Raw genomic sequence first — 24,195 nt, forward strand, 5'->3', positions numbered from 1 at the left:
AGAATGAAGATACCCGAAGCTATATCAACCTCGATCTCTCTGGCAACAACTCCTATCTCTCCTTCTATCAACCCCGTTCTTGATTGATGCTACTTTCGCCAATGATGCCACTGTGTTGATGGTGTTGGAATTCCTCCTCGGCTGGGACAGTGAAGGCATAATGATGCTAATTTCCTTCTGATTTAAATCGATTTGCAGCCAGTCAAATTTAGATTCCCTTAGTCATGATCTGTTTGTCGTTTGTAGTGACATGTAATTCTCTTTAGAATGTTTGTGATGGTTTGTGGCTTGCACATGAGCCAATTTTGTTGAAAGGTATATCATCAACTGTAAGCTTGGCCACTTCATGCGCTAAGGCATTCCCTTCTCTAGGCACCCAAATGAACCCACAATTTGAGATACTTCTTGCTAAATCCAAAATGTCATCTAAAATAACTTGAATTTCCGCAATTGATGCTTGTGATTTTAGTGCTTGGATGAGAATCAAACTATCAGATTCTATGATAATTCTTTCCAGTTGAAAGTTGTTTGCCATTATTAATGCTTCCCTAACTGCTAACGCTTCCGCAGCTAAAGGCGAGGTGGCCATTATTTTGGAGTTTGAGTCTGTGAGAAGGTTTCTAGTGTGGTCTCTAATTACTGCTGCTGTAGCCCCTCCAGAATGCACTTCAACAAATGTTACATCAACATTGCCCTTAACCCATCCTGCCAGTGGTGGTCTCCAGGTAACCCTTCTAACTGGCCTTCTTTCATTAATAGAAGTCTTTGCCGGTTCTTCTACAATTTCTGCAAACTCTATTTTCATTTGTTTAGCCTTGTAAATCCTTGTTAATGGATAAGGTTTGAACCTCTGATGTACTACTTGATTTTTTGCTTTTCACACCTCCCATACTAAAAATCCAACCTTACTGCCACACTGTTCATAACTAACTCCTGTATTCAACTTCATATTTTTCAAAATATCCCTCATCAATTTTCCAAAAGATGTTACTGTATGGGCTGTAAGGCAGCATTGAACTTGAACTCCAAACCACACTACCCTTGTCCAGGGGCAGAGCAGCAGTGCATGCTCAGTGGTCTCTAGTTCTTGCAAACAAATTGCACATATAGGGGTGTTAGTTATTTTTTTATTATAAAGATTTTAAAAAACCAGTATCATGTTATGTGAAGCTCGCCATAAAAAGGTTTTGATTTTTTGAGGTACTTTTAATTTCCAAATCTCCCCCCATAAGTCCTTTAAATCATCACTAGTTGATGGGTTATTTTTATTATCGATGCTCCGTTCCTTTCTAGTAATATGATATTCTGTCTTGATAGTGTACTTGCTATCTGTTTTAAGAGGCCAGCTGAATTTATCTTTTCTTTCAATAATACTCACTGGGGTTCTAATGATTTTTTCTATAGTATCTCCATCAAAATATTTCTTTAGCTCATTCATATTCCACCCATGTTCTTCACTGATAAGCTCCTTTACAAAAGTGACATCATTATTCCTAATTTCAGGACTCTTATCCATGTTTAATATCCAGTTATCTTCTAAGATTCTCACTTTCTCTCCATTTCCAATCAACCATCTTCCATTCCTCAAAAGAAAATCTTTACCATGCACAATACTTTTTCAAATCCATGATGCTGCCCTTTCTACCTTAATTTCTTTAAAGTCTTCATTTGAAAAATACACAGCCTTTAGCACCTGAACCCATACCGCATTAGGACATTCAAAAATTCTCCAGGTTTGTTTTGTCAAGTATGCTATATTTTGACTATAAAAATCCTTAAAACCAATTTCTCCATCCTTTTGCTAGTACATATTTTTTTTCAACTCCTCCAATGGATACTCCCTATCCTTACCTGTAGATGCCCACCAAAATTTAGCCACTCTCTTACTAAGATGTTGACAAAAGCCTTTAGAAAAGAGGATGACATTCATGGTATAAGCAGGTATCGCTTGAATTATCTATTTGATGAGAACCTCTTTCCCAAATTGATTAAGGAGTTTTTCTTTCTAATCTCCTAGCTTATTTGACACTCTCTCCTCAATCCACCTCAGAGCTCTATTCTTTGATCTTTCCCATTGAGTCAGAAGTCCAAGATACTTACCTGGTTAATCCCAAGCTGACAATCCTAAAATCTCTTTTATTTCTACTCTATTCCTGATCGGAATATGGTTGCTAAATGTGATCCCAAATTTGTCCACATTTATTCTCTACCCCGAGGCTTTCATATACATATTTAAAATAGTTATGAGCTAATAAATTTTCTCCTCACTGTCTTTTGAGAATATAATGCAATTGTTCGCAAATAGGAGATGTGAGATGGCTGGTGCAGAAGGAGCAATTTTGACTCCAAAAATTCTACCCTCTTCTCTAGCCTTATTCATAAGGATGGTAAAAACATATGCCGCTGTGATAAATAGGTACGACGATAGAAGATCTCCCTACCTTAGTCCCCTCTGCGGCACAAAACTCCTTGATAAAATTCCATTGATCTCAATCTTATAAGTGACTTGTGTCACACACTTCATGATCATCTTAATCGGTCTAAGCTGATTAAGAGTTTCTGGGTAATTGGTCTTAGGAACCAAAATTATAATGGTTTTTCCTATGCTGCTTGGCATGTTCTCGTCATGAAAGAAACTCTTAACAATTTCACAAACCTCTTTTCCAACAACTGCCTAATGTTTTTGAAAAAAGAGACCATTTAATCCATTTGGACCTAGTGCTTTGAGACCTCCAAGGTTGAAAGTAGCTTTTTTTTTATTTTTGGATCAGTAACCTCCTTTATGAGCTCTCCATTCATATCTTCAGTCACTTTAATAGGAATTTTACTTATGCATTTAGTCATATCTAAGTTCTCTAAAGTCTTAAAAAGATTCTGAAAATGATCTACTGCCAACTTAAGAATATCATTCTCCTTACACACCCATTCTCCACTAGAATCCTTCAATCTCTTTATCCTATTCATGTCCCTTCTTTGAATGGTAGAAGCATGAAAGAATGGAGTATTTTTATCCCCAAATTTTAACTATTTTACTCTTGACCTTTGACCCCAATACTTTTTCTTGTCTCCATAGTCTAGTAATCTCCATTTTCAGTCTGTTGTTCTCCTCTTGCTGTCTATCCGAGTACTTTCCTTTCTGTGCTTGTTTAAGGTTATTCTTTTGTTTTTGTATTTCAACATCTGTCCTCTTAAAGTTAATTTACTCCATTTGATCAATTCCTTCTTACAATTATGCATCTTTTGAGTTAAATTCGTCCAATGATCAACCTTACTATTACAAGTACTGCTCCATCCTCTCCTTATGACATTATCACAATTAGCATGGTTAGCCCAATAATCCATAAATTTAAAGCATCTACTCTTTATTTCTCTTGGTTTAACATTGAGAACTAAAGGTGTATGATCAGAGCTTATAACTGGTAAGGCGAAAAGAGTGGCATGTTGGAAAGCTCTTCTCCATTCTCAATTAGCAAGTACTCTATCTATCATTTCTTTAGTAACAAAACCATCCTTGGGTTACTAAACCACGAGTATTTTGTCCCTTGTAATTCTAAGTCCATGAGTGCATTCTCATCTACAAAACTCCTAAAAACTTCAATCTGACTAGTCGATTTTGGGTGCAATCTTACTTTCTCCTCTTGTGTAATTACATCATTAAAGTCCCCAATAAAAGCTTTCGGTTCATCCAGGTTATTATTTGCATAAGTTTACTCTTTCCATAACTCCTTTCTCCTCCTGTGATCAGGATGACCATAAACAAAAATTTCTTTCCAATCTTTATCATTGCTAGTACCGATCTTAGTTTTAATAAAATTTTCACACCAAACATAAACATGAACATTTATATTACTTTTTCAAAATAAGCATAGCTCCCTAGACAGCCCCCGAAATTCCATACAAAACATATTATCAAAATCTAATTTTCTCCTAATCCTAACACAACTAAGTTTGTTAGCTTTGGTCTCCATAAGAAACAAAAGGGACGGCCTAAGAGATTTACATATACTTCTCAATTCAAACACTGTCAAAGGGGCCGCCATCCCACAACAATTTCAGCTGACAACAATCATGGCTGTTGGTGGGGCATGTTAAGGCCCGCCTCCTCAGCCATGATTGTTCCAGCTTCGTTCTTGAACTTCTTACCAGATTTTTCCATTCTTAGTTGTTCCTCTTCCTTCATCTTGTCTTCATAGTCTACTAGGCTGCTTGTATCTCTTTTTCTTTTGAAATTCAAATTCATCCCTATGTCAAAAGCCAGCTCCTATGCGTCTTGATTTTCATTCCTCTGCTCTGACATAGCAGCATTATCCTCTTCCATTTCTTGCTGCTCCTAAGCTAGTTCAACGTAATACTTTTTTTCATTCTCCATTCTTTGAATCATGGTTGTACCAACTGCACTAACAATTCTCTTCATTTTGGTTTTTTTCCTGTAACTCCACAACTGGCCTGCAATATGTTTTATGGTTCCTGTCTCCTTCTCTGTTTGTTTACTGATTTCCTTATTGATATGTTGATTTAGTTGGGCCTCCTTCTTTCCAAAAAGCGTCTCCAACTCTTTCATGATTGTTAAATCTTTGGAATTCTCCCAGCCACCTTCCTCTACTTGCTGGTTTGTAATTCGGTTCCTCAATATCCTTCAGCCCATCCAGATGTAACTCATTCAACCTTGTTTTCATAACAAAAGGTTGGCCCTCCATATTTTTCGCAACTTCAATATGCTCCTCATGCCACTCTTTAATATTCTGAATATTGCATGTCCCAGAAACCTCTTGTTCTATAGAAAATATGACATTGGACCTAGACGCACAATTCACTTCACCTATCTTTTGAAGCTTATCCTTTTCTTTTCTCATCCTATTTATAAGGTCTGCTAACTTGTCACTTCTTCTCAAATCTTTCATGTCTGAAAAAACACGCTTGATTATTAGATTTTCTGAATCCTCCTCAACCTGCTCTCTAGATCCCTGGCTCTCCCTACTTAACACCTTCTGCTGCTCTAAATTTGTTTTGAGAGTTTTCTGAAACCCTCCTCCTACTCCCCTACTTATGCCACTCTCTTCTGCCCAATGCTCCTTCATACTCTCCATTTTTACAATCTCCCACTCACATGCCTATTTAGTCTCTGTCCATTCCCTGTTCTCCTCTTCTTCTTCCTGCTTTGTTCCCCTGGCTGAAATGGCCCTGACTCTATTAACTCATATACTCAGTCCATACCTTATTTTCATGTGGTTCCAGCTTGTCATTGCCATTGGATTTTTACATTCTTTTTTTACATTCCTGAATCCTCTCATATTTGAACTCAACCCAAAGAGTTTGATGATTTTGTCTCACTAGCCAGAAGCCAGTTGGCAAAGGTTTAGTGATGTTCATTGTCATGTTCACCCTCAAGAAAGTTCTGTGTAGTATGTTGTTCAATATGGAATTTTCTATTTCCATCACGACTCATATTTTTTTACCAATAATCTCAGTTGTTTTTCTTGTTATATAATTAAGTGGAAGCCCATGTATTTGCACCCATAATTCCATATACTTATGATCCACTTCATAGACTGACTCTCTTCCGTTCCATATTTGCAGATTAATAATATTTCTTCTAATACTCCAAGGTCATCCCTTATGTATTTGGATTCCTTTCCTCGTATCTTTAAAGCTGATAAGCCCTTTGTTTCTACTGACATTGGAGATGACCACTTTTTCTGAATTTTTCCAAATTTTTAGAAGAGCTACTTTGCAAGTCTTAAAGCTATTTTTTTTATTTGAGAGAATCTTTCCCACTATATTCAAATTTTCTTTAGTAAAACTCTCGTCCTCGTCTGGATTGATGGAGATAACTTCGCCTTCAACAGATTGTTCCTCTTTATAGGCCATATGTAGTATTGCGGTAATAAAAGAAAGAAGATAGATATAAAAGTTTGCGTAAAAGTGTGAAAGATAAAACAGGTACACGCAAAACCTTTAGTTCTGAGAAATACTCCTTATAAGAAAGAGTTCTCCATGAGAGAGATAAGGCGGCACCCTTTAATTAATGGTTTATCTTTGACCCTTTTGATCTTTTTTTTTTGGTCCTCTACAACCATTGACATTAATGATTTACCCATGTCGGCATAACATAGATCCAAGACCAAACAAAATTATTTTGACCAAATGACATTTTGGGATTGCTGAAGAAATAATAAAGCAACCGAACCATCATAATATTTTATAAATACTTCAAACAAAAAATTAAAATTCTATTAAATAAAAATTTTTACTTATAACTCATATAAATATCTATTTTAGAATCTATTTATTTATGAATGCCAACTAAGTATCGTAAATAAATTACTTCCGGTTGTTCAATCATTTGAAATTGAGTATCCGTATCCTCCATTTTCTTGCTAGGATTGGATTATCTATAAGGTTCATAACTACTCCTCTTACTACTCATCACCCATCAATGCATAGTGTTCTTCGACTTATTTCAGCTCCATGCTTTCTTCTCTTTGTAAAAAATTTAGCAGAGTTTAAAAGATTTCTTTTCTTTTTCCAAATAAAAAATGAACAAGTGTATTATCATACCTATATTCCTTGCAAAAATAGAAGGTGAAATCAATCCATTTTTTTAGTTCTACGTTTTACATTATTCATTCTTTCTATTTTTTATTATTTTAATAATATATTATTATATATAGAATTAGATTCTATTTTATGCTTCTCAATGTACTCTTTTCTACTCATTCTATTAACTGAATATATATATTTAGTTAATAGAATGAGTAGAATCCATAAAAATATTTATCGAAAAAAATAATTTATTGAGTTATACTAAGTATATTTAAATTCTATTGATTATAGGTTATTTTTATAACAATATAAGAAAAAAATACGTTATATAAATTAAATATTCTATAATTAATAATTATATATAGCAGGTACAAATATTAAATCGAGATACCCATTTTATGATAAACTTACTTTTTATTTTTGTGCCTTTGTCCCTCTTCATGTCAACATATTCTATTGTTTAGAAAGAATTACACTTATTTATTTTTTAGTCCAAGTAGTAACAGAATTTGCTATGACTTTTTATTATCGTCCGACTATTACTGAGATTTTTGTTTCGGTTTAATATATAATGACTGAGACTAACGTTGGTTGGTTAATCTGATCATTGATGGTCGACAAATATAATAGTTTTAAGGGTAAAGTACTAAATTGGTCCCCTAAGTTTGGGCGTAATTCTGTTTTGGTCCTTAAGGTTTAAAGTATTCTATTTGAATCCAAAAAAGTTTCATTTAGCATCAATTTAGTCCTACAGTGAGGTCAAAATTAAATAATTAACAAAATGTCCTACATAACAACAGTTCAAGAAAAAAATCGATAATCTGGAGAACAAGTACAAGCTCCAGAGGCACAAAAATCAACCATTGATGCATCAATACATTTATTTATTATTTTCTTTAGTTTAATAGAAAATATTTTATTTATATTATAAAAAAATAATAAATAAATGTATTGATGTATCAATGGTTGATTTTATGCCTCTAGAGCTTGTACTTGTTCTCCAGATTATCGATTTTGTTCTTGTACTGTTGTTATGTAGGACATTTTGTTAATTATTTGATTTTGACCTCACTGTGGGACTAAATTGATGCTAAATGAAACTTTTTTGGATTCAAATAGAACACCTTAAACCTTAAGGACCAAAACAGAATTACGCCCAAACCTAGGGGACCAATTTAGTACTTTACCCTAGTTTTAATGATGATCTGCATGTATTAGAATTTTGAATAAAACGACCTTTTTTGTTTTCAATTCTTGTAGAAAATGGAAGTCATAGTAGAGAGAAGAATATAAAGCTCCAATATTATATTATTTAGCTTTTATATCCACCCAAAACACAACAGAAAAAATTGTTAACTTTTACTTCATACCACTTTTGACACCTTGTTATTCATTCTTTTATTTCATATGTTCATGTTAGTATGTTACTGACTATTTTTAAACTAAATCAATCTTAATATTATTGGTTTATAATTAATTATTTTAATTTCTATTATTTGTATATTTTTTTCAGGTTTTTTATTTAAATAAAATAGATTAATTATTTACTCAATTAAATAAATTTTTAAATTTTTATCATTTTAAATATTTAGATATAATTTTATTCACACAAAGAGAGAAATTATGAATTACAATAATTGTGCCGTTACTGACAGTAAATTAAAATTCAAGAACAGGACAATACTACTAGTAAAGAGTCTAGAGAATGGACACTCATTGATGAAACATTTTTCAAGTATAACCGTGGAGATGGTAATCAAATTGTGACGAAAACAGAGTGTATAGTTGACGATAAGTCGATAAATTAAAAGTTCCTTATAATTTCCAGTTGTTATTCAAATTTGGGCGCCATACATAAAAATGTGACACACACATGCTAATGAAGTTCTATAAAATATCTATTTAAATATATGTACACTACCACTTATACAATGCTGATGATTCATAAAAAAATACTTTATTGATAATATTAAGAACATTTATATTAGATGTATATTATTAAAATAAATTACTAAACTTAACTACTAATATTATTCATAATAAAATATAAAATATATATTAAAAATAAATTAAATTATATATATATATATATATATATTTAAAATATATAATAATTAATTTTAATAATTAATTTTAATATATATCTATATTTTTATATTAAAAATTACTACAATTATAGATACATTTCATCACGTGAAATAGTATAATATTTACTTGGCTACAAATCGGAAATAAGCTAAAGAATGATTTGTGATTAGATTTCTATTTCTTTGAAAAAATGAGCATTATGTAATTTAGAGAAAATTTATTAATATAGATTATATTATTAAATGACACACATAAGATTTTTGTCTGTATGTTCATGGAGCAGTATTAAAAGTGGAATTTTAACCATTGTTTTAAAAGTGAAATTTTAACTAATATTTTTTAAAAAAATATTAAAAATTACTATCGGTAGTTTCTCTTAAATACTCAAAAAAAAAAAAATATCAATTTTCAAGATACAAAGACAATAAGAGTAATAATTTATGTTACCTATATATCCATGGATATTTTATTATTGGATTAATATAAGATGATATGAAATTTAATGAAGTCATTAAATAAGCAAATTCATAAGTCTCAATATCATATGGTAGATGGTTGTTTGTCATTCTATTACTTTCTAACGTCAGACCAAAATATGTCTAAGATAATTATTGTCATGGACTCTTAAATAATATTTTGTATCAATAAAGAATAATATTAAATATGAAAGGTGAGTTTTATTAATTACAATAATACATTTTTTTATTTATTGATTATTTTAAATTGATTAAAATTTAATATTATTATATGTTATGTGTAAAATTAACCATATTACATTATTAGATTAAACAGTTGTGTTTTTTTTTTTTAAAGATAAATGTTATTTTATTAATATAAAATAAAAGTGTTTCCATAAGGAAGTACAAACAAATTGGGTATTCCTATTTATTACCAACTGTGACTGAAAGACTAAGAGCTTAAAGAAGAGTAAAGTAAGAGTAAAGAAAATTAGTAGCATCTATCAGGTATGGCTCACGAGTTCACGCACTAAATTGCTGGCTTCTTTCACTATCTCTGGTGCTAGGCTTATTACCTTCTCGAAAACACACCGATTCCTCGCTTTTCAAGTGCTCCAACACAGCGCCGCTATGAGGGGGTCTTTTGTCTACCGTCGAATTGATCCGCTGCCCAGGATAAGACTCGTTATTGCCACCAATTGAAAAAAGTTTCTTCTTCTGTCATCCATAGGTCAGGGGTTATTAAGCTTAGGCTCCATATTATTGAAGACAGGGGGTATTGGAACAAAGCATGAGAAATTGATTCAGCCTTCAACATGCATCTTGGACAAGTGGCAGGAGTGGATGCGAACCGGCTATGAACTTGTTGCAACACCGGAAGCTTTTCATGAATACTTTTCCATAGAAAAATCTTAATTTTATGTGGTAATTTCAACTCCCAAATACTATTCCAGACTCTGTTGTGTATGTTCTGGGGCCTCAATGAAGTAGAAGAATGAAAGAATCCATAGGCAATTTTGTATCCTGACCCAACTTCATATATACCAGATTTTGTCCAGCACCAATTAACTTCATCCTCCTCCTCTGTTGGTTTGATTGAAAAAATTTTATTGCATATATCAATTGAAAAAATCGACTCAATCAGATTTCTATTCCAACTTCTATCAGGATTTAATAATGCACTAACGTAATACACTTGCAGATTTGGCGGGATTGTGAGTGCATTTTGAGGGACATTAAGGGGCACTGGTGGTGGGAGCCAGGGGTCATGGAAGATGCGAACATTAGTGCCAGAGCCTATTTTCCATAACAAGCCTTTTTCGATCACCTTGCGCCCTTCAAGAACACTTCTCCAACCCCACGACGGTACGCTTCCTATCTCTGCATGTAGGAAATCTGTATATCTAAAATATTTAGCTTTGAGCATTCTTGATATAGTAGAATTAGGTTATTTCATTAGACGCCAACATTGCTTGCCCAATAAAGCCAAATTTTGCGCCCTTAGATCCTTGATCCCCAGCCCTCCATCTTTTTTCGGTCTCGTCATTGTGACCCATTTAATTCAAACCATTCTTCGTTCTGCGCCTTTTTGATCCCACCAAAATTGTGAGAGCATGCTATGAATCTCAGTCAACAGTGTGTTCGGGAGCTTGAAACAAGAGAGTGTATAAATAGGAATCGCCTCCCCCACCGCTCTCAATAGCATGTGCCTGCCACCTGATGATAATAGACTTCTTTTTCAACCCATAATCCTCTTCTGAACTTTATCCTTGATAGCTCCAAAAATTGCTTTCTTTGATTTTTGAACGGTTGTGTTTATTTAATATAAATAAAATCTTACAATTCTATGACAAAATTCTAACTATCTTACTATTTTTTTAGCAACTCAAATTAATAGTTTTTTATTAGTTAAAAAAAATTACTATGAAAGAATTATACTTTGAGAAAAATGAGTTAAAACAAATAAGATAACTCATGTTGGCCTTTGCAACACATCTAAGTAGAAGAAACATACATTCGATAAAGTTATTACAGTTATCTATATATCGTAGAGAAGAGTTTGGGCTTTGTTTATAGTTATGAGTCATGGCAATAACATTTCTTTACATCTTGATTTTAGTTGAAATTTGCTCAATGGGTAACACATTAAATTGTATTTTAAATGGGTTGCATCTTTACTTCATAATAGAAGAATGGGATACACTTAATGTTTAAAATATACAACAAATATAATTAAAAATTCTATATTCAAGATTTAATCTGATTATCCACAAGCAATATTGTTAGTAATTGAAAAAAAAAAAAAACTCTTATGATTAGTAGGTAATGCTACGAGAGACACTTGATAAATGTTTGGATAATTTTTTTTTTTGATATATAACAAAGATTTGTCTTTTGAAAAAAAAAAGTAAGGGTATTGAACAAAAACTTTAGACAAATTTAACTTGTCATTCTAAGATAGTCAAAGACAAAATATTGTGCATTTATTTTTTTATTTATCTTACCTTTAATAGTTTTAGTAAATATTCAAATTAATAAAAAAGCATTAAACTATCTCTAGATATAAATACAACTATATCTACTTAAGAAGAGACAATATGTTGATAAATTTAAACATACATCAACGTTTGCAATATTAGTTTAATTCCAAAAATAAATATAGTACCGCTTAAAATATAAAACAATCCTAAATATGTTTTAACAATTTTTTTCTATAAAAATAAAAAGACAATTCACGCACAAATTTGTATATTTTTTTCATTTTTTAAAATCATAAAATTCTTATGATCCAACTAAAATCTTAAAGGAAAACATAAAGATATAATTTTACTAAATATGATAGACAAATACTGAAATTAAATTTTGATTTAGAGTAATTAAATAAACTTATAATTTTTATTGAAAAAATTAAATAAAAAATATTTTTAAAGAATAAAAAAGAGACAACTTGCTCAAAACGTGAATTATATAGATTAAATTTATTACATTGTGAGTTATGAAAATCAAATCAAAATTAAGTATTTATATGTGATTCAAAATTTTAACAACTAAATTTTTAATAATTTTGAAAATTAAAATGAGTCAACTTACAAATAGAGATGACAAAAAAAAAAAAAAACCACAAGAATAAATATTTACATAATCACAAGTTATATATAACTTACTTTAATAATTTTATATATAGTTTATAATAAGACTAAATAATATTTATAAATTAAATTAAGGGCAAATGGCAATATTAAGCCAGCTTGCATCAAAATTTACGTGATTAAGCCAAACAAAAAAATGAGACATGGATCAATCAAAAGCATGTCTCTATATAATTCGAATCAAACCTATTCAAACTAAAAAGTTTAGTAATTCGAATCAACCCTATTCGAATTAGTGAGAGAGTTTGCAATGTAATAGTTCGAATCAACCCTGTTCGAATTAGTGAGGGAGTTTGTAGTGTGAATAGTTCGAATCACACTAATTCGAACCATGCAATGTGAAGTTCGAATCAAAACTATTCGAATTATTGATGGGAAATTCAAATCTATCTGATTCGAATTATGTGTATGTGATTTGAATTAAGTCAATTCGAATAATAATAATAATAATAATAATAATAATAATACCGAAAAAAAAAATTATTATTATTCGAATTATTATTATTATTATTATTATTATTATTATTATTATTCGAATTGACTTAATTCAAATTACATACACATAATTCGAATCAGATAGATTCGAACTTTCCATCAATAATTCGAATCGTTTTGATTCGAACTTCACCTTGCATGGTTTCGAACTATTTACACTGCAAACTTCATCACTAATTCGAACAGGGTTGATTCGAACTATTCACACTACAAACTCCTTCACTAATTCGAACAAGGTTGATTCGAATTACTAAGCTTTTTAGTTCGAATAGTGTTCCGAGGGTTACCTGAAACTGAAGGTCGATCTCGGATGAGATCTGCTACGGTGTCCGGAGTTGTCATGTCCGACTTGTTGAATCTGGTGGTGTTGCTGATCTTTGATCACCGGAAGGTGGTGGTACCTGCAAGAGACTCCGATGCTTAAGTTAGCATGGGCTTTGAGCAGGTATTTTGTGTAGAATCAGAGTATGAATTATACCTGGGTGCTCCAGTGTATTTATAGTAGCAGGGAGTGACCTTTCTTCGAGATAAGTTAGTTATCTTATCTTATCTTTAAGGGGAACCACCTTTATCTTTCTAGGCTTTGGCTGCCTTTAGATTGGGCTGTGTCCCTTTGTTTGGGCTTGCTTGGGCCTCTTATGGCGATTTGACCGAACTCTTTAAAGGAGAGGTCGAGGCGACCCAACCTGAAGAGGTCGGTCGCTTTTGTCTTCAATCTGCCTGGGTCGCATAGCTCGACCCAAGGTATGAACAATGCCCCTGCTTGAGCTCGGTCTTTCCTTTGAGGTCGTGTCTTTTAGACTTCGACCCCTTTTGGGGAAGTCGTGCTCGAGCATTTTGTCTTTTGTCGATCTTCCGTATAACTCCTGCTGGGACTCCTTGAATGCCAAGCATTTTTCTTCTTTTTCCTTTTTAATTGCAGCGCGCGTTTTGCTTTCCTTGGAAACGTGAGAGGGTTTAAAGGCCCATTAATTCCCTTCGCCGTTTCCTTTTTTCCCTCTTTTGCACTTTTATTTTGAAATATAAAGAATCATTTTTACAATTTCTTTCTCTCCTTTCTCCTTGCTCCTAGCTCGTTACTTGCTGTAGCGCTTCATCTTCTTGTTTTCGTGCCTCCAAGCCTTCTATTTTCTTTGCCTCAAAGCAACTGTTTGGTGTGGATTTCGTCGTTCTTGACTTGAGCCGTTATCATCTTCTCTTCTGCAAGTTAGTCGTTCTTTCTTTCTTCTCTCTTTTTACTTTCGACAACTGTGCATGCTTTTGATGTAAAACTTTGACTTTGTATTTGGGTTTTGCTCTGAAAAACTGATGAGCGGATATTTTATACGCTTTTTGGGGTTAATTTCATATAGTTTTTAGTATGTTTTAGTTAGTTTTTAGTTTATTTTCATTAGTTTCTAGGAAAAATTTATATTTCTGAACTTTACTATGAGTTGTGTGTTTTTCTGTAATTTCAGGTATTTTTCTGGCTGAAATTGAGGGAGCTGAGCAAAAATCTGATTCAGGCTGAAAAAGGACTGCTGATGCTGTTGGATTCTGACCTCCCTGCACTCAAAGTGGATTTTCTGGAGCTACAGAACTCGAAATGGCGTGCTTCCAATTGCGTTGGAAAGTAGACATCCAGAGCTTTCCAGAAATATATAATAGTCCATACTTTGCTCAAGTATAGATGACGTAAACTAGCGTTCAACGTCAGTTTTCTGCCCAATTCTGGCGTCCAGCGTCAGAAAAGGATTAAAAGTTGGAGTTCAATGCCAGAAATGGATCCAAACCTGGCGTTGAACGCCCAAAATGGCCTTATGCACGTGAATTGCTTAAGTCTCAGCCCCAGCACACACCAAGTGGGCCCCAGAAGTGGATCTCTATACCATCTGTTATAGTTTACTCAATTTCTGTAAACCTAGGCTACTAGTTTAGTATTTAAACAACTTTTAGAGACTTATTTTGTATCTGATGACATTTTAGATCTAAACTTTGTACTCTTTGACGGCATGAGTCTCTAAACTCTATTGTTGGGGGTGAGGAGCTCTGCTGTGTCTCAATGGATTAATGCAAGTATTTCTGTTTTCTATTCAAACATGCGTGTTCCTATCTAAGATATCCATTCGCGCCTAACTATGGAGAAGGTGATGATCAGTGACACTCATCACCTTCCTCAATCCATGAACGTGTGTCTGACAACCACCTCTGTTCTACATCAGATTGAATGAATATCTCTTAGATTCCTTAATCAGGATCTCCGTGGTATAAGCTAGATTGATGGCGGCATTCATGAGAATCCGAAAAGTCTAAACCTTGTCTGTGGTATTCCGAGTAGGATTCAGGGATTGAATGACTGTGACGAGCTTCAAACTCGCGAGTGCTGGGCGTAGTGACAGACGCAAAAGGAGGGTGAATCCTATTCCAGCATGATCGGGAACCTCAGATGATTAGCCGTGCTGTGACAGAGCATTTGAACCATTTTCACAAGAGGAGGGGATGTAACCATTGACAACGGTGATGCCCCAACACACAGCTTGCCATAGAAGGACGTGCGTGCGTGAATCAGAGAACAGAGGAAAGCAGAGATTCAGAAGACAAAGCATCTCCAAAACTCCAACATATTCTCCATTACTGCATAACAAGTAACTTTTAACCCATGCTCTCTTGTTCATTCGCAATTCAACTGATAAATATAATTGACTTCCTGACTAAGAATTTCAAGATAACCATAGATTGTTTCAAACCAACAATCTCCGTGGGATTCGACCCTTACTCACGTAAGGTATTACTTGGACGACCCAGTGCACTTGCTGGTTAGTGGTACGAGTTGTGAAAAGTGTGATTCACAATTCGTGCACCAAGTTTTTGGCGCTGTTGCCGGGGATTGTTCGCGTTTAAACAACTGACGGTTTATTTTGTTGCTTAGATTAGGAAAAAATTTCTTTTTTTTGTTTAGAGTCTCTTATTATTGTCGTGTTAAAATTTTAGAATCCTTATTTTCTTTTTAAAATAGTTTTCAAAAATAATTTCTCTATTAAATCCTGTGCCAAACTTTAAGTTTGGTGTTTTCTTGTTGATTTTCCTTAAAATTTTTGAAAATTTATTCTGGTTTTCTAAAAATTTTAAGTTTGGTGTTCTTCCTTTGTGTTTTTGTGGCTTGTGAATCTTCAAAGTGTTCTTGAGTTTTCCTTGTGTCTTGATCTTAAAATTTTAAGTTTGGTGTTCCTTGGTGTTTTTCCTCCAAAAATTTTCGAAAACAAGGAACATTAGATCTAAAAATTTTAAATCTTGTGCTATCTTATTATTTTTCTCTCTCTTCCTAAAATTTAAAAATATCTTTTCTCTCTATTTTAAAAGCAAAATTTTTGAAATCTATTTCTAAAATTCAGATTTTTATTTCAAAATTTAAAACCTTTTTCAAAAATCATCATATCCTTTTCAAAACTTCCTATCCACCTTCTCTCTCTCCTCATTTTTTCAAAATTTTTTAACTATTTTTATTTATTTTATTTTAATTTATTTCATTTTCGAAATAAATAAATAAATAAATAAATAAATTTTTTTTTATTTTACATCATCTCCCTTTCTCCATCATGGATCTAAGTGGAAATGAACAGTCCAGGAGGACTCTGGGGTCATATTCTAACCCCTTTACTGCTTCATATGGGAGTAGCATTTGCATACCCTCCATTGGAGTCAGTAGCTTTGAGTTGAATCCTCAGCTCATTATCATGGTGCAGCAAAGTTGCCAGTATTCCGGTCTTCCACAGGAAGAACCTACAGAGTTTCTGGCATAGTTTCTACAGATTGCTGACACAGTACATGATAAAGAAATCAATCAAGATGTCTACAGACTATTACTGTTTTCATTTGCTGTAAAAGATCAAGTTAAGAGGTGGTTGAATAACCAACCTAAGGCCAGCATAAGGACATAGAAACAGCTAACAGAAAAATTTCTGAATCAATACTTTCCCCCAAAACGGATGACACAGCTAAGGCTGGACATCCAAGGCTTCAAACAAGGAGATAATGAATCTCTTTATGATGCCTGGGAGAGATACAGAGAGATGCTACGAAAATGCCCCTCTGAAATGTTTTCAGAGTGGGTCCAGTTAGACATCTTCTATTATGGGCTTGCAGAAGGAGCTCAGATGTCTTTGGACTACTCAGCTGGTGGATCTATTCACATGAGAAAGACAGTTGAAGAAGCTCAAGAGCTCATTGATACAGTTGCCAGGAATCAGCATCTATATCTAAGCAGTGACCCTTCCATGAAAGAAGAGGTTAAAACAGCAACTGCTGAACTCAGTCCTGTAAAACAAGCTGCTGAATTCAATCAGCAATTGGACTTTCTAACAAAGCAGTTAGCCGAATTCAAAGTTATACTACAAGAGACAAGGATGGCTAATATACATATGGACGAACAGTTTAAGCAAACAAAGCAGCAGCTGTCAAGGCAAATAACAGAAGAATGCCAAGCAGTTCAACTAAGAAGTGGGAAAACATTAAATACCCCACCTCAAGGTAGCAAAAAGCTAAGAAATGAGCAAACCACTCAAAATTCACCTGAGGACAGTAAGAGCCCAGGGAAAAGTAATTCTGGAATTAAAACGTCAGAAATTTGGTGGAAAGCTGGCGCTGAACGCCCAGACCATGCTCAGGACTGGCGTTCAACGCCAGAAACAAGGCAGGATTGGCGTTCAACGCCAGAAATAGGCAAGGATCTGGCGTTGAACGCCCAAAATGGGCAAGACCTGGCGCTGAACGCCCAAAATGGGCACAGTTCTGGCGTTCAGACGCTAGAAACAGACAATGAGTTGGCATCTCACGTCACTCCAGCTTCTAACTCTGGCACTCAATTGCCAGTGAGGGATCAGACACACATACGTACTGATGACAACCCCTCTAAAAAGGCTTCTTCAACCACTTCTGTAGACAATAAACCTATAGCAACTAAGGTTGAAGAATATAAAGCCAAGATACTTTATCCTCAAAAACTCCGAAAAGAGGAGCAGGATAAGCAATTTGCTCGCTTTGTAGATTACCTCAGGACTCTTGAAATAAAGATTCCATTTGCAGAAGCACTTGAGCAAATACCTTCTTATGCCAAGTTCATGAAAGAGATCTTGAGTCATAAAAAGGATTGGAGAGAAACAGAAAGAGTTCTCCTCACTGAAGAATGCAGTGCAGTCATTCTGAAAAGCTTTCCTGAAAAGCTCAAAGACCCTGGGAGTTTTCTGATACCATGCATATTAGAAGGTCAATGCACCAAGACAGCTTTATGCGATCTTGGGACAAGCATCAACCTAATACCTGCATCCACTATCAGAAAGCTTGGCTTAACTGAAGAAGTTAAACCAACCAGGATATGTCTCCAACTTGCTGATGGCTCCACTAAATACTCATCAGGCGTGATTGAAGACATGATTGTCAGAGTTGGGCCATTCGCCTTTCCCACTGACTTTGTTGTGTTGGAAATGGAGGAGCACAAGAGTGCTACTCTCATTCTAGGAAGACCCTTCCTAGCAACTGGACAATCCCTTATTGACGTCCAACAGGGGGAAATAACCCTGAGAGTCAATGATGATGAGTTTAAGTTGAACGCTGTCAAAGCCATGCAGCATCCTGACACACCAAAAGACTGCATGAAAGTTGATCTTATTGACTCTTTGGTAGAAGAGATCAACATGGCTGAGAGTCTCGAATCAGAGTTGGAAAACATCTTCAAAGACGTTCAGCCTGATTTAGAGGATTCAGAGGACATGAAAGAGCCTCTGAAAATTTTTCTGGAAGAAGAAAAACCTCCTAAACCCGAGCTCAAGCCATTACCACCATCCTTGAAATATGCATTTCTGGGAGAAGGTGACACTTTTTCAGTGATCATAAGCTCTGCTTTAAATTCACAGGAAGAGGAAGCACTTATTCAAGTGCTAAGGACACACAAGACAGCTCTTGGGTGGTCCATAGGTGACCTTAAGGGCATAAGCCCAGCTAGATGCATGCACAAAATCTTATTGGAGGATAATGCCAAACCAGTGGTTCAACCACAGAGGTGGCTAAATCCAGCCATGAAGGAAGTGGTGCAGAAAGAGGTCACCAAATTACTAGAGGCTGGGATTATTTATCCTATTTCTGATAGCCCCTGGGTGAGCCCTGTCCAAGTCGTCCCAAAAAAAGGAGGCATGACAGTGATTCATAATGAAAAAAATGAACTGGTTCCTACAAGAATAGTTACAGGGTGGCGCATGTGTATTGACTACAGAAGGCTCAATACAGCCACCAGAAAGGATCATTTTCCTTTACCATTCATAGACCAAATGCTAGAAAGACTGGCAGGTCATGATTATTACTTCTTTTTGGATGGCTACTCAGGTTATAACCAGATTGCAGTAGATCCCCAGGATCAAGAGAAAACAGCATTCACATGTCCATCTGGAGTGTTTGCTTATAGAAGGATGCCATTTGGGCTGTGTAATGCGCCTGCAACCTTCCAGAGATGCATGCTCTCTATTTTCTCTGATATGGTGGAAAATTTTCTGGAAGTCTTCATGGATGACTTCTCAGTATATGGAGACTCATTCAGCTCCTGTCTTGATCACCTGAAACTTGTTCTGAAGAGATGCCAAGAGACCAACCTAGTTTTAAATTGGGAAAAATGTCACTTCATGGTGACTGAAGGGATTGTCCTTGGGCATAAAATCTCAAACAAGGGAATAGAGGTGGATCAAGAAAAAATAGAGGTAATTGAAAAATTACCACCACCAGCCAATGTTAAGGCAATCAGAAGCTTTCTGGGGCATGCAGGATTCTATAGGAGGTTTATAAAGGATTTTTCAAAAATCGCAAAACCTCTGAGTAATCCGCTAGCTGCTGACACACCATTTGTGTTTGACACAGAGTGCCTGCAGGCGTTTGAAACGCTAAAAGCTAAGCTGGTCACAGCACCAGTCATTTCTGCACCAGACTGGACATTACCATTTGAGCTAATGTGTGATGCCAGTGATCACGCCATTGGTGCAGTGTTGGGACAGAGGCATGACAAGCTTCTGCACGTCATTTATTACGCTAGTCGCGTTCTAAATGATGCCCAGAAAAATTAAACAACCACAGAAAAAGAATTACTTGCAGTGGTTTACGCCATTGACAAGTTCAGATCATACTTAGTAGGATCAAAAGTGATTGTGTATACTGATCATGCTGCTCTTAAATATCTACTCACAAAACAGGATTCAAAACCCAGGCTCATCAGATGGGTGCTGCTTCTGCAAGAGTTTGATATAGAAATAAGAGACAGAAAAAGGACAGAGAACCAAGTGGCTGATCATCTGTCCCGGATAGAGCCAGTAGAAGGGACACCCCTCCCCTCTCTTGAGATCTCTGAGACTTTTCCAGATGAGCATTTATTTGCCATTCAGGAAACACCATGGTTTGCCGATATTGCAAACTATAAAGCTGCAAGGTTCATACCCAAGGAGTACAACATGATACAAAAGAAGAAATTAATTACTGATGCAAAGTACTACTTGTGGGATGAACCCTATCTCTTTAAGAGATGTGCAGACGGAATAATCCGTAGGTGTGTGCCTAGAGAAGAAGCACAGAGGATCCTATGGCATTGCCATGGATCACAATATGGAGGCCATTTCGGAGGTGAGCAAACAGCCACCAAGGTCCTCCAATGTGGCTTCTATTGGCCCACACTCTATAAAGATTCCCGAGAGTTTGTACGTAACTGTGACAGTTGCCAAAGAGCTGGCAATCTGCCTCATGGTTATGCCATGCCTCAACAAGGAATCTTGGAGATTGAGTTGTTTGACGTATGGGGAATTGACTTCATGGGACCTTTCCCACCATCATACTCAAAAACTTATATTCTGGTGGCAGTTGATTATGTATCAAAATGGGTTGAGGCCATTGCCACACCCACCAATGATACTAAAACGGTGCTGAAGTTCCTCCAGAAACATATCTTTAGCAGGTTCGGTGTCCCTAGAGTACTAATCAGTGATGGGGGCACTCATTTCTGCAATAAACAGCTTTACTCTGCCATGGTTCGGTATGGGATTCGCCACAAGGTGGCTACTCCATATCATCCACAAACTAATGGGCAAGCTGAAGTCTCTAACAGAGAATTAAAGAGAATCCTGGAACGGACAGTAAATACCCGTAGAAAGGATTGGGCACGGAGCTTGGATGATGCTCTGTGGGCTTACAGAACAGCATTCAAGACCCCTATAGGGACCTCTCCATACCAACTCGTGTATGGTAAGGCATGTCACCTGCCCGTGGAACTGGAACATAAGGCCTACTGGGCAGCCAGATTCCTAAACTTTGATGCCAAATTAGCAGGAGAAAAACAATTGCTCCAGCTAAATGAGCTAGAGGAATTCAGATTCACAGCTTTCGAAAATGCCAAGCTTTATAAAGAGAAATAAAAAAAGTGGCATGATAGAAAGCTGTCATCTAGAATCTTTGAACCAGGATAGAAGGTTCTGTTGTTTAACTCTAGACTCAGGCTATTCCCCGGAAAACTGAAATCCCGGTGGAGGGGACCATACGTGATTACAAGTGTATCACCATATGGTTATGTGGAGCTTCAAGATATTGATTTTGATAAGAAGTTCATTGTCAATGGACAGAGAATCAAGCACTATCTTGAAGGCAACATTGAGCAAGAGTGCTCAAGGCTGAAGCTAGATTAAAAGCTCAGCAAGGTCCAGCTAAAGACAATAAAGAAGCGCTTGCTGGGAGGCAACCCAGCCATGGGGCAACAATCCTCTAAGCATTTTGCCTTATTTTTATTTTTATTTGTTTATATAAAGTTCACTGACACCAAGGTGAGGAATCATTTGTATAAGTCCACAGAGTTACAGAAGGATTCGGCACACAAAACAGAGAAAAAGAGCTCACTAGCAAGAAAACGCCAGTAATGGTAGCAATCTGGGCGTTCAACGCCAGAAATGGGCACCCACTGGGCATTGAACGCCAGTAATGGCAGTAGCTGGGCGTTGAACGCCCAGGAGAGCAGCATTTGGGCGTTGAACGCCCAAAACAGGCAGTGTTTGGGCGTTCAAACGCCAGGATGGCAGGGAGGAGGCAAAAACTCATTTTTCTTCAAAATTTTTCATTCTAAATCTTGATTTTCATACTTCAATTCATGAATTTCTTGCATAAACATGTTAAGAACCCTGATTTCTAAAAACCCTACCTTAAAAATATCAAATGTATTTTAATCCATAAGCACCAGGCCTCTTTGCAAATTCAATCCAACTCTTTTCAAATCCTTTTTTTTACAAATCTATCTTTTCAACTCATCAATATCTTTTTCAAAACCTCCACTTTATCTTTTTCAAAATCTAAATCTATCTTTTTCAAAAATCTTTCATATCTTTTCAATTTTAAACTATATCCTCTCTTATCATATCTTCTATCTTATCTTTTCCAAATCAATCTTTTTATCATATCTTTATCTCTTTTTTCGAAAACCCACCCTCCCTCCCTATAAATTTGAGTTTGGCCTCCCTCCCCTCCCATCAACAATTGCACCTAGCTCTCCTTCTTTCCCTCTCATTTCTTTTCTTTTGTTTGAGGACAAGCAAACCTCTAAGTTTGGTGTGTTTATCCGCGATCACTAAGATCATGGCTCCTAAAGGAAAACAACCCACTCCAAGAGGCAAGAAAGAGAGCGTTCCAAAACCACTTTGGAATCAAGGGAAGTTCTTATCTAAAGAACATTCAGACCATTATAATAAAATAATGGGCCTGAGATCAGTGATCCCGGAAGTTAGATTCGATCTGAAAGAAGATGAATATCCGGAGATCCAGGAGCAAATTCGAATCAGGAACTGGGAAGTCCTAGATAATCCTGAAACGAAAGTGGGAAGGAATATGATCCAGGAGTTCTATGCTAATATGTGGCAGACTGACAAGCAAAAACTATCTGGAACTGCTTTCTATGAATATCGGACCATGGTCAGAGGAAAGATTGTTCATACCACCCCTGACAAGATCAGAGAGATCTTAAAGCTACCTCAGCTGAAAGATGATCCAGACTCCTTCAACAGGAGAATGATGAGAACAGACAAGGGCCTGGATAAGATTCTAGAGGATATATGTATCCCTGGAGCCAGGTGGACCACCAACACAAAGGGTGTCCCAAATCAACTCAAGAGAGAAGATCTCAAACCAGTCGCCAGAGGATGGCTGGACTTCATTGGGCATTCTCTGTTGCCTACTAGCAACCGTTCTGAAGTTACAGTTAAAAGAGCAGTGATGATCCATTGCATTATGATGGGAAAAGAAGTGGAAGTTCATCAGCTGATCTCAGCTGAACTCTACAAAATTGCTAACAAAAATTCTAAAGAAGCCAGGTTGGCTTATCCAAACGTGATTTCTCTGCTCTGCAAGGACGCTGGGGTAAGGATGGGAGTAACTGAGTATATCTCAGTTGAGAAACCAATCACCAAAGCATCAATGGAAAAACAACAAGCACAGGATGATCCCACCAAGAAGAAAACACAGGAATCTCTCTCAGAAATCCCTCAATCTGAATACTGGGAGTATCTTGAGACGTCTGTTACCAAGATACGGGAAGCTATGGAACAAATAATAAAAGAACAGAAGGAGCACATTCAAATTCTCACCTATATGTTTAAAGAACAAGAGGAGCAAGGGCGTGACTTGAGGGACTTGAAGCGCCAGAAGTTATCTCTTGAAGGACCAAACACCCCAAAGATCCGAGGAACACCCGTTTCCCATAACTAAGGTTGTTAAATTCCAATTTCTGCTTTAACTCTGTGATAGTGTTATTATAGAAGTTACCTTAGGAGTCATATAGTAGTAATTAGTATCTATTTTGATTTTATCTCCAGTTAAGCTATAGTTTATTTTTCTCGTCATCAACAAACATGAATAAAATAGTAGATCTTTTGAATAAGAGGCAATAAAATTTCGAGTTTTAATAAAAGAAATTCTAATTAGTTACATGTGGTGGCAATACTTTCTGTCTTCTGAATGAATGCTTGAACAGTGCATATGTCTTTTGAATTTGTTGTTTAAGACTGTTAAATATGTTGGCTCTTGAAAGAATGGCGAACATGAGACATGTTATTGATAATCTGAAAAATCATAAAAATGATTCTTGAAGCAAGAAAAAGCAGCAAAAAAAAAAAAGAGAGAAGCAGAAAAAGCCAATAGCCCTTAAAACCAAAAGGCAAGGGTAATAAAAAGGATCCCAAGGCTTTGAGCATCAGTGAATAGGAGGGCCTAAGGGAATAAAATCTTGGCCTAAGCGGCTAAACCGAGCTGTCCCTAACCATGTGCTTGTGGCGTGAAGGTGTCAAGTGAAAACTTGAGACTGAGCGGTTAAAGTCAAGGTCCAAAGCAGAAAGAAGAGTGTGCTTAAGAACTCTGGACACCTCTAATTAGGGACTTTAGCAAAGTTGAGTCACAATCCAAAGGGTTCACCCAATTATGTGTCT

General features: G+C 35.7%; 1 protein-coding gene across 1 annotated transcript; it reads right to left on the reverse strand.

The window, feature by feature from the left end:
* Positions 1-262: 262 nt before the first annotated feature.
* Positions 263-805, reverse strand: LOC140176228 (uncharacterized). Its single transcript, XM_072206154.1, has one exon. It carries the CDS (start codon positions 803-805, stop codon positions 263-265), a length of 543 nt encoding a protein of 180 aa, XP_072062255.1.
* Between the last annotated feature and the right edge of the window lie 23,390 nt (positions 806-24,195).

The sequence above is a fragment of the Arachis hypogaea genome, chromosome 11 (assembly GCF_003086295.3).
Source record: "Arachis hypogaea cultivar Tifrunner chromosome 11, arahy.Tifrunner.gnm2.J5K5, whole genome shotgun sequence".
In the NCBI taxonomy this organism is placed as follows: domain Eukaryota; kingdom Viridiplantae; phylum Streptophyta; class Magnoliopsida; order Fabales; family Fabaceae; genus Arachis; species Arachis hypogaea.